Source organism: Myotis brandtii, unplaced genomic scaffold, assembly GCF_000412655.1.
Source record: "Myotis brandtii unplaced genomic scaffold, ASM41265v1 scaffold506, whole genome shotgun sequence".
Taxonomy (NCBI): Eukaryota; Metazoa; Chordata; class Mammalia; order Chiroptera; family Vespertilionidae; genus Myotis; species Myotis brandtii.
The window spans coordinates 15164-26147 of record NW_005369287.1 but is presented as its reverse complement, the minus strand read 5'-3'; the positions used below and the strand labels follow the sequence as shown (position 1 = coordinate 26147).

At 52.0% G+C, this 10984-nt stretch overlaps 1 protein-coding gene across 2 annotated transcripts in view; it reads right to left on the bottom strand.

The window, feature by feature from the left end:
• Nucleotides 1-6: 6 nt before the first annotated feature.
• LOC102247682 (LIM domain-containing protein 1) overlaps nucleotides 7-10984 on the bottom strand; it is a 22045-nt gene continuing 11067 nt past the window's right edge. Inside the window, exons 2-7 of one of the 2 annotated variants that reach the window (XM_005877052.2) lie at nucleotides 8879-8946; nucleotides 6412-6474; nucleotides 3153-3283; nucleotides 2530-2581; nucleotides 2052-2120; nucleotides 7-695 (exon numbers count right to left, since the gene is read on the bottom strand). In XM_005877052.2, the coding sequence (XP_005877114.1) occupies nucleotides 558-695; nucleotides 2052-2120; nucleotides 2530-2581; nucleotides 3153-3283; nucleotides 6412-6474; nucleotides 8879-8946 (521 nt within the window). In that variant the 3' untranslated portion in view covers nucleotides 7-557. Of the gene's footprint in view, nucleotides 696-2051; nucleotides 2121-2529; nucleotides 2582-3152; nucleotides 3284-6411; nucleotides 6475-8032; nucleotides 8735-8878; nucleotides 8947-10984 lie in introns of those variants that run through there. The other variant, XM_014548437.1, reaches the window with a different exon arrangement.

Below are 10984 nucleotides of genomic sequence, written 5' to 3'. Positions count from 1 at the left end.
TCGCTTATTTCGGCATTGGCTCTGGTTCACCTAGAAAATGCTCCCTAAGATGCAGAGCACGTGTTCGGGCTTCCCTCTCGCCCTAACACCATTACAATTTGCAGCCCTTCCACTGAATGAAGCTCTGCGGGGGAAGGAAGCCCTAAATCACTGTGCGCGCGCGTGGGGGGCGGGGAGAACACGTGGGGTGCAATATTTCCCTGGAGGGAGAGGGAGGGTTGAATGCATCGGCAGCTGGACCCTCTCTCCCAAGATATTATGAAATACGCTCAGTGCACACCTTGCCCTCTGAAGCGACCACCTCCCGTCTCAGGCCGCCCGCTTGCTGCAGCGTCTTCCTGAGCGTTCTGATGCGCGCAGGGCAGCGAGCAAGGCCCTTGGAAATACACACTCCAGACCCGTAGGGTTGAAAGGAAAGGGCCCCACGCATGCGCGCAGGCACTCGCTGGCCACGCCTCCCCCCCTCCCGCCCCCCCAACTCCACTCCCAGAATCAACAGGCGGACTTGTCCTTTGCGCCCTGGCCTCTCCCCGCCCCGCGGTCTGGGAGAGGCTCCGCTAGAAGTGGTGCTGGTGCAGGGCCGCGGGCGGGGGGCCTTTCTCCAGCCGCTTGACGTGGCAGGGCTGGCAGAATAGATGGTCCTCCAGGGGGTAGCAGCGGTGGCCGTCCTCGTCGTTGAGCTCCAGGCCGCAGTCCTGGGAGAGACAGAAATGTCCAGTGGCAGGCAGCCAAGCAAAAGGGCTGCCAAAGGCCGGCGTCCCGGGAACCAGCAGTGTGGCTCGCCGGGGGGGTGGCAAACGCAGGGCCCCAGCCCCCCTCCCCGGGGAAGGTCTGGGCTACACTGTCACACCCCCGGGCCACCGGCCACATGTCCCCCTCCTGCACTTGAGATGGGGCTGGTGGGAAATGGGATGTGATGTCAGTGTAAACACACCCCAGATTTCCAAGACTTGGGGGGGGCGGGATATAAAATGGCTCATGAAAAATGTTTTATAGTGACTACAAGTTGAAATGGTAACACTCTGGATAGAATGGGCTGAATAAATTTTATCACAAAAATCGATCCCGACTATTTCTTCTACCTTTTTATGTGGCTACTAGGAAACAAAATGACACGCAGGCCCTGAATCTGTGGCTCTCGATTTCCACCCAACGGCGCTGGTCTGGATGTGTGGAGGGGACAGCGGAGCTTGTAACTTCACCTTTGCCCCCAGCGCCTGGGGCACCACTGACAAGTCCCACCTACTTCCTCAGCCCCGTGGTGGGATCGAGCTAACTGTACCCACACCCGTTCTCCTGCTCCCCCCCCATCCCGTCCCCTCCCCGCATCACAAAATCAGTCTCATCTCCTTCCACTTAGTTCTGGTTGGAAGGCCACGGGCTCTTAAGCGTTTGCACCCTTCACAAGGATGGTGAGGGGCGACCCCTGGCTGGCCTAACAGTCCTGGGCACCCATGGCTCCTTCAGCCTGGGGGTGATACAAGAGTAGGGAAGGGCAGATTCCCGTCCCCCCCCCCCGCACCTTCACACCGATCAGCCACACCCCTGTTTCCAAGTGGGGTGAGGTGGGGGCGAAATTTCTTCATGATTTCTAGGGCTCGGCTGAGAACGAGGCTCCTGGCAGATGGAACAGCCTACACAAGCATGTCAAACTCGCAGCCAGCAGGCCGGCCGCATGTTTGACATGCTTGGTACAAGCTGGAGGGGAGGGGGTCTATTCCCCACATCGCACACCTGCCTGAAGACGTGGCCCCCAAAAAGGACCTGAACCCGCATTCCCCATGCTCCTCCCACTCCACAGCTTCAGGCGGGGCAGCTGCCACGGACTCAGGCCTTAGAGAAAATAGTGAAGACCTTCATGCCCAAACATCTACATCCTCTCCGACCTCTCCTCCCCCTTCCACCCCCAGAACAGGCTCCATCCCATCTCCTCCAACAGCTCTGACGGCAGTCCCAGGCCCGAACATAACCACCTCCTGCCACAGTCAACTGGGCCGGTCTCGTCTTGAACTGCTAAGCGGGTTTGGGGGCTTGGGCAGGGAGAGGCCTACCTCGCAGTGGTAACACTCCACGTGATAATCTCTGTCCATGGACACGACACGGATGGTCTCATCTGAGCCCTGGATCGAGAAAAAGCGAATATGAGAAGTTGGGGGGCCCACTGGGTTCCACATGCAGTGGGGGTGTTGGGGGGGATTCTGAGTAACAAGCAGGCGGCCTTAGGAGAAAATACTAACAAGGGGGGACAGAGCACAATGACTTATGGGAAATGGAGGGACAGGAGTCCCACCCTCTGAGATGTCGTTGACACTGAAAAAGCCACCTGCTCACCTTCTATGCTAGGAGTTAGCATTACGTCATTACGTCGTTGGTGAGTCTGCCCTGACTGGGGGAACAAACAGGGCATTGGGCTGGGGAAGCTGGCGAAAGAGAAAGGGGCTCCTTGGGGAGGACACGAGGGACAGAGCCTGGAAATGACCCCAGGAGGAATTCCTGTCGTGGGCGACCCAGGTCTGAGGGGCATCTCACCTCAGGTGGAAGGATGGGGAGCCCGCAGGCTGCACACTTGGGGGCCAACACCCTGTGGGGAGAGCAGAGAAGCCGTGAGATGCAGGTTGTGCTTCTGGAGGGCAAGGCCCAGGGTTCCTGGGAGCCCTCCTCCCGGCCCGGCCCTGCCCCCTCCGGCCCTGGACTGAGGGCTTGGCTCGCTCACTGGGACTCGCTTCCTCATGCTTCTTCGGGATCCAACCCCAGCGCTAACGAGCACATCTGGCCCCTCGCTCTACTCGGAACAGAGACTGACTGTCTGCTTTCTCCCCTTGAGGAGCCTGGTACAGGCCCAGGCACACTGAGGGTGGAGCCAGCTGAACTGGCGCCTTCTAAGTTAGCAAAGCTGGAGCCACAGGGGCTGGAGGATGTGATCTGGGGTTTTTGGTGTTTTGTTTTCCAGTAAACATAATTCTTTAATCAGTTTCTGTCTGCACAGACATCGCTGAGCTCCGAGGCCCCTGCTCCACCCCTCAAATCATGAGGCCTTTGCCGGGCTGTGGGCTAATGGACAAGCTGCCTGTAGACAAGCCTCAGCAGGTGTCTGCTATCACTGCTGTGTGCCCACCGCGTGGCTCACACGTGCGGCTCCCGGCCCTCCTTACTTGTGGTAATCGCGGACACAGTAGATCTTGTTCTCTGAGTCCACGGTGAAGGGCACCCCATCCAAGCACTCGTTACAGATGACACAGCGGAAACAGCCGGGGTGGTAGGACTTCCCCAGGGCCTGCAGGATCTGGGGACACAAAGGACCAGGCGGGACTCAGCGGGACGATGGGGAGGAAGGGAGAACATCAGGCAGAGGGACCATGTGAACAATCACGCCACACGAGGCACACACACCAAGTTTCACATGGACCACGGTCAAGAGGCAACCGGGCAGGAAAGCTAATGCAGTCACATGTATAAACAGGAGGAGGCCAAACAGGACCTTCCTCCTGAGTTCATAAAAACTCCAGGAGGGAATTTCAATGGCTCCCTGTCAGAAAGCCTTATGGTTCTTTGTAGGAAATGACGCATAGTAGGACCACAAAAGGATCCATCCCGGATCTGGGGAACAGCGAGTACGTGGAAAGGTTAAAGGAAATTCCCCGTGAAAATGCAGAGCTCGGAGAAAACCTCCAACTCCTTCTCAGCGGCTTTGACCCTGCGGCATGATAAGCCGTGACTCAGCCGATTATCTCAAATCCAAGTGCAAGCAAAGCCTCTTTGTTGTTGTTGTTTTTTGTTGGTTTTTGTTGTTGTTGTTTTTAAACACAGAGAAGAGAAAGCCCCACAAACCTCCTTCCTCTCAGTGTCACTGACCCGGCTGTGACACCTAGAACTGTAAGAGGCCACCCTGAAGCCCGGACAGCGCTGAGACGCGAGGGGAGGGGAGAAGAGCTGGAAAGAATGTCCTTGGTGACATCAGCACGTAACCAGTTTCACCCACCGTGGAACTGCCCATCTCCACACTCTTGTTCAGTGAGATAAAGCATTGTTCCTCTTAAGTCGGTGGTTCTCCAAGTGCAATCCCTGGACCAGCAGGAATGAGTATTTATGTCCATCAGAGACATGCCTAAAAGTGTTCACAGCTCTATTCCTAAGAAGCCCCCAAGTGGGAACCACCCAAACCCCACCAGCAGGAGGACGGATCAGCAAACTGCTCTATCCCTACGATGGACTTCTACTTAGCAAGAAAAATAAATACGCTACCAACACAGGTAACCACAAATGAATGAATCTCAAAAACATTTTCCCAAGTGAGAAACGGCAGTCCCCAAGGAGTCTACACTGTATGATTCCATTTACACGACGCTCCAGGACCAGCGAAACAATCCGAGGCGAGAGATGTCAGGATAGTGGGGACCGCTGTGGGAGGGGGATCTCGACGGGGAGGGGGCCAGGGAGGAACCTTCTGGGGTGCGGACTGCGGAATGTGATCTACATCCTGATCTGGGAGGTGCTGACGTGGGCATCTGCAAGTGTAAAAATTCACTCAGCTGCATGCACACTTGGGGTGTGTGTGTCCTTTACTCTAAGAGTTGCTTCTCAGTAAAAATGGTTGTTTGGCCCTAACCAGTTTGGCTCAGTGGATAGAGTGTCGGCCTGCGGACTGAAGGGTCCCAGGTTCAATTCCGGCCAAGGGCATGTACCTTGGTTGCGGCCACATCCCCAGTAAGGGGGATGCAGGAGGCAGCTGATCGATGTTTCTCTCTCATCAATGTGTCTAACTCTCTATCCCTCTCCCTTCCTCTCTGTAAAAAAAATCAATAAAATATATATATTTTTTAAAAATGGTTGTTTGTTTTTTTTAAAGGCAACACTTAGCAATTCCCTTCTCCTGAAAGGAATGAATGGATCAGTAAAAGGGGATTTAACTCCTTACAACTAAAATGAAGTTCTATGTCGTTTTCTCTAGTATATTAAATAAAACCTCCAGGGCCACTCTGCATCGGTGAGCACCTGATCCCTGAGACAGAATAAGAACTCCGTATTCCTTAGGCCCACAGCCTTACCCTATAAGGCAGGGCTGGGGAACGCCCACCTGGGGGCCGTGTAAGGCCTTGGAAATCATTGGGTCTGGCCCTGCCAAGGCATCAGGGGTGAGCTAATTAAATGTTCGACCAAATACAGCAGGCTGATTTTTAAGTTGGTAATCTTGTATGGCCCATGAATGATGTTATAGATATCCAAATGGCCCTTGGCAGGAAAAAGGCTCCCCACCCCTGCTCTAAGGAGGCCAGGGAGGGGAACTATTTCCACTGAAGAGATAAAGATACTGCGGCCCAGGACGCGCTCGGAGAGCCAGTGGCTCAGCAAGGAACAGAATGAATAAAATTTGCTCCTTGTTCCCCTGGTTCAAAAATTCATCTTAGGCCCTGGCTGGTGTTCTCAGTGGTTAGAGTGTTGGCCTGCACACCGAAAGGTCTCCAGTTCTGTTCCTGGTCGAGGGCATGTACCTGGGTCTCAAGTTCGCTCTGTCCCCGGTTGGGGCAGGTGCAGGAGGCAACCAGTTGATGTGCCTTTCTCACATCAATGTTTATGTTTCTCTCTCTCTCTCCTCTCTACCTTCCTCTCCCTCTCTCTCTTCTTCTCCCTCTCTCCTTTCTTCCCTCCCACTCTCTCTGAAAAGCAATGGAAAAAATCTCCTCAGGTGAAGATTCACAACAAAAAAATATTTTTTTAAATTAAGTTTTAGGAACAGACTGAGCCAGGCAGAGCAAAGGGGAAAAACACAGTGTTTATCTGACTTTCTGCGCCTGGCTCCAAGGCAGCTGAGAATTCCGTAGTAAAAACAGGTTCCATTGGGCGTCTCAGCTAGGATGCTGCAGGGATCACAGGAAATCAGAGGGAGGCCAGCGTGCGGACAGCCCAGGGCAGAGAGGATCATCGGAAACACAACACTGTGTGGACTGGAGGGCTGAGGATGGGAATACCAATGCAAGCCATCATCGTGGCTTCTGCTACATCGAACAGGGTGTATTGCATAGGATCTGCTTTCCATAAAACCAGATGTTAATAAAAACTGCAACCACGCCCTGACCAGTTTGGCTCAGTGGCGGCGTCTCAGCTAGGATGCTGCAGGGATCACAGGAAATCAGAGGGAGGCCAGCGTGCGGACAGCCCAGGGCAGAGAGGATCATCGGAAACACAACACTGGAGGGCTGAGGATTCGAATACCAATGCAAGCCAACATTGTGGGTTCTGCTACACCAAACAAGGTGTATTGCATAGGATCTGCTTTCCATACAACCAGATGTTAATAAAAACTGCAACCACAAGTCGAGCTAGGAAACACGGTTCTCCGTGGTTAATTCCTCTGTTCTCTGCAGGCCTCCCCCTCTCACCGTGCTCTTATCTTGTTTGGCTGACCCTACTCACCATGTCCATGATCAGATGGCCACACAGAAAACACCGGTCAGCTGACTGCTGGAAGCCAGAGTACTGCAGAGGAAAGAGGAGAGAGAGTGAACCCAGGCAGGGCCGAGGGATCCAGTCTCTCCCCTGCCAGCCACGAGGATAACGATGCCGTTCTCAGAAAGATGTGCCACTCTGTTCAGGAATCTGTCATTTCCCCGAGGACAACACAGCTGTGTGATGACTCATGGAATCGTTTCTGCCACAAAAGCCATGACACATACTAATACCACTTGCCCTAGGAAGTACACCTGGGTACCCATGGCATGGCAGAGAGGCCTGGATCCAATCAGGCCGTTCTAAGAGGAGTTCCCAGGCATCACCTACAAACTCTAAAAAATGCAAATGATTAGGATATACAGCCCAACTGGAAACTCAGGGGGTGGGGCCCGGAATGTGTGTTTTCAGGACCCTTGCATGGTCAAGTTTGAGACCACCACTCCAATGAATCCTAAAACAATTCTGCAGCATACATGTTAACCGTTTCTCAAAAGGGAAGCTCAGAGAGGTTATGTGACCTTCTCGAGGTCACACAGCCTCTAAGGGGTAAGAACAGGATTCAAATCCAAGTCAGTTTCTGGTTAAAAGGCCAATGCCTTTTACAGTTAGCGTCAAAGAAACCCGGTAAGTACTATCTACCTTACACACACACACACACACACACACACACACACACACACGCACACACGGCAGGAGTCTTAAAAGAAACGAGGAACTCTCTTCAGAAAACATACGAGATACTACACCCTGGGAGATAGTAGAGTTTCGATATTGCAAATATTACTTAATGGGGGAAATGTAATGGAAAGGAAGGCGGGGAAGAAAAAGGGAAACTTTCTGCAACTCCCCACCATTTGTGGTTTCTGCTGTCTGGCACCTTCTCCCGTTCTAGGGGTAACAACAGCTCTGCATTTTCACTCGGGACCCCACCATTCCTGCGGGACTGACCCCCTACTGTGTTCCAAGGTGGGGCACAGACTCGGCCCCGGCCAATCAGAGCCTCGCATTTCGCCAGCACCAATGACTTTGCCCAAGGATGGCCATGAGACCCAACCAGAGCCATGGAGACCCCAGGAACTGCCTGCCCAGGCTCCGAACAAACGCGGGGCCCGCCCATCAGGCCATCGCTTAGTGCCCACCCGAGTCTGACACTCACACAGAGAGAGCGAGAGGCAGGGCCAGAAAGAGAAAATGACTCCCAGAGGCCTTGCTGCGATGAATTTCCTTTTGGCCTAAGCCAGCTTGGGTTTGCGTGTCTGTGCCCTGCAAACATGAGTCACAGGAATCCATCCCCACAAGGAAGCTGGCCCGGCCCCTCTGGGTCTCACAGTCCTCAGCCCTGAAACGCAGGCTCAGTTCAGCTCCCTTTCCCGGCCGCGATCTATGCTCAGCACTGAGCTCGGATCTCAGGGCCTGAAGGTGGAGAAGCACGCTCATCCCTCCTGAGGGCCTACAGTCTCCACAGTCCGGAGGGGGAGGCTTGTAAACGGACTTGATGCTGTGTGCTGTCTGCCAGGGTGGGGGGCTGCACGGAGGAGGCGAGCCCGTGTCGGGCAGGAGGGACAAGGAAGGCTGCGGGAGTTACCCGGGCAAAGAAAGGGTGAAGACATTCCAAGCAGAGGAGAGGGCACAAGCTAAGGCAGGAAGGGAGGCTGGCAGGCGGGCAGAGCATGGCAAGTGCAGAATGAGTGAGTCACAGGCTGGGAGGGGCAGGCTCCTGACGCGGACAGCTTTTCTGCACATGCTTTCACCCTGGGGGTGCGCCCGAAGGCCGGGTGCATGGGCAGATAGTGTGGAGGAGGGCACCAGGCCATCCGGGCTGGGCCTCGCTGCCATTGCCAGCTAAGCAGGCCCAGGGAGGGCCTGGTGGCACGAGGCTCTGTGTGTGGCTGCATTGGGACCGGCGGGAAGGAGGAGGGGACGGGAGGAACCTAGGACACAGTTCTCCGAGGTGAGGACCCAAGGCGAGGAGATGTTTCTGCTTCTGGAAAGTGGAGTGGGAGGAGCTGGGGGGCAGCCTGGGACTGTCCTGTGGGCGGTGGGATGTCAGCAGCTGGCCTCAGAGGTGACAGGGCTGCACACGGAGGGACTGTCATGTGTGGGGGAGGCTGGGTCCGTGGAGAGCAGGCAGAGTGAGACGTGAGGAAGGCCTGCATCCCAGTCCGGAGGTGTTTTTGGGATAAGGGATGGAGTAGGCAGAAGTGGGCGAAGCAACAAGAGGACAGGCCGAGTGACCCTCAAGTCCCTTCAAAGCACAAAGCTTGTCGTTTGCCTTGGGCACACGGGCCACCCCACACATCTCCAGAAGGAGGGTCCGGGCCCCTTTCGGGAGCAGAGCGGCCACCCTCCTCTCCTGGCCTGGTCTCCCGCGTGCTGCCCCCCCCAACTCTGGTCAGGACCGTGGGGAGGGAGGCTTGGGGGTCAAACTCACCAGGAAGTCTTCCTCACAAAACACTTTGCCGTTGACGAAATAAAAGGCTTTTCCTCTCAGCTTCCGGCCTAAGGGAAAAAATTCAAATTAAAATAATGTCCCGCACTGAGTCAGACCAGCAGCAGTTAGCGAGAACAGCATTAATAATGACACTGGCAGGCAGACATTCCCCCGCCAAGAGGGTGTTTGTTTGTTTTTAAATTAAGTCTTTATTGTTGAAAGTATCACATATGTTCCCGCCCCCCACTGACCCCTTCTTGGAGCAAGGTTTTGAGAGAAAATTTGGTATTAAATATTCACATAATTTAGAAAGTTAGATGATTTTGACCCAAAAATTCTACTGCAAGACAATAATCAGAGTTCAATTGTTTAAAGGCTCTTCATTCTGGCATCATTTATAACATCTATGAGAAATGAGTGGCGTCTAATTCCTATAAAATAAACGACAGCATCTATTCTATTAGGCAGCCATAAAAAAGGATTATTTTCAAAAAGAGATTTAAGGACCCAGAGACATACTTAAAATTCTTTAAAAGGGGAGGGAGGTATAAAAGTGTGTGTGAGCGTGTGTGCATATACCTGGATATACAAACTCACACACGTATATGATTGCAAAATTGTATGTGCGCTCATACACTTCAGATGTAGACCAAATGTTAGTTACCCTCACTTCTAGAAGGTCCTAGATGTGCGCTCATACACTTCAGATGTAGACCAAATGTTAATACTTTAGCTCCCCTCAAAGTTAGTTACCCTCACTTCTAGAAGGTCCTACAACCTTCGCAAGTATCTCCTGACTCTGCTAAACTAGGGGAACAAGACGAGTGCTTACAACTCCGTGATTTCAGAGTTCACTAACAGAACCCGATGGCAACCTTGGAAGTTAAATTTAATTACTTTTCTTCATTCTAGGATTTCCCACCGGGATGATAGGAAAGGAGGTGAGGCTGCAGCTGCCGGTGAGGCCACTAGAGGGAGCCAGAGGCCGCCTGAAACCCGAACAGGCGGTCCTAGAGAGGTGAGGCTTCCGACCGACCCACAGGGCAGACACCCAGCTCTGAGCCCCCAGCTCTGAGCCCAGGAGTCCGCCCAAGGAGTTCTAAGGAGTCTGAGCCCAGAAATCTGAGCTGGGAATTCCGGGTTGTTTTTTATTGTTTGTTTGTTCGTTTTGTTTTTATAGAGGGCGGATTACCTCTGTTGCAAAAATCGAGGAAGATCATTAAGCATGCGGAGCACTGAACCCTCTCAATATTCTAAGAAACGCAAATTAAACAAGAGCTTTTTCACTTATGACATCAACAAAGACTTTTTTTTTAAGTGATCCCAGTCGTGACTGCAGCCACGACATATTCCTGTGAGCTACTGATGAGAGTGTAAAATGATAAACTCTCTTTGGAAAGGAAACTTTAAAATGTTTATCTTTGATTCAGTGGGGCAGTCTGGTTCTTAGCTTAGGGAAAGAATCTGACATGTGAATAAATATTTACTTCGATCTAAATTGCTAGCCTTTGAGAAGGACTACATAAAACAGGGCACATCTAAATGTGAAAACATTATGTAGCCATTTAAAATACCATTCGGCTAAGTGTTTTAGTGACACTGGAAAATGCTTACACTATAGAAAGATACTCAAATACATTAGTAAGTGAAAAAAGCAAGCTGACAACTGTATTTATAGCACAACTCCAGTTCAGCAACTTCACATACACACACACACCACTGATATGCAAAAGAAAAACCTGGAAGATTGCACACTAAAACTAGTAGTGGTTACTACCAGTAGCTAGTGTTACAGAGAAATTTCACTTTCAATTTTATAAATTAAAAAAAAAAAAGACTTATCTACTATTACACAGCACTGGGAGGCTGTAATGAAGGGAAGCTTCACTTACCACTTTATACATTTCAATATTTGAAACTTTTTTGTAGTATCAGGTACACAGGTAGACGAAATGAGAAATTTTACTTTTTGTTTCATAATTTCTATATTAAAATTTTCTAGAATTATGTATTGATTACCCCAAACACTTTTTAACTTAAAAAAACACCCTTATAGCCCTGACCAGTTTGGCTCAGTGGATAGAGCGTCGACCTGCAGACTGAAAG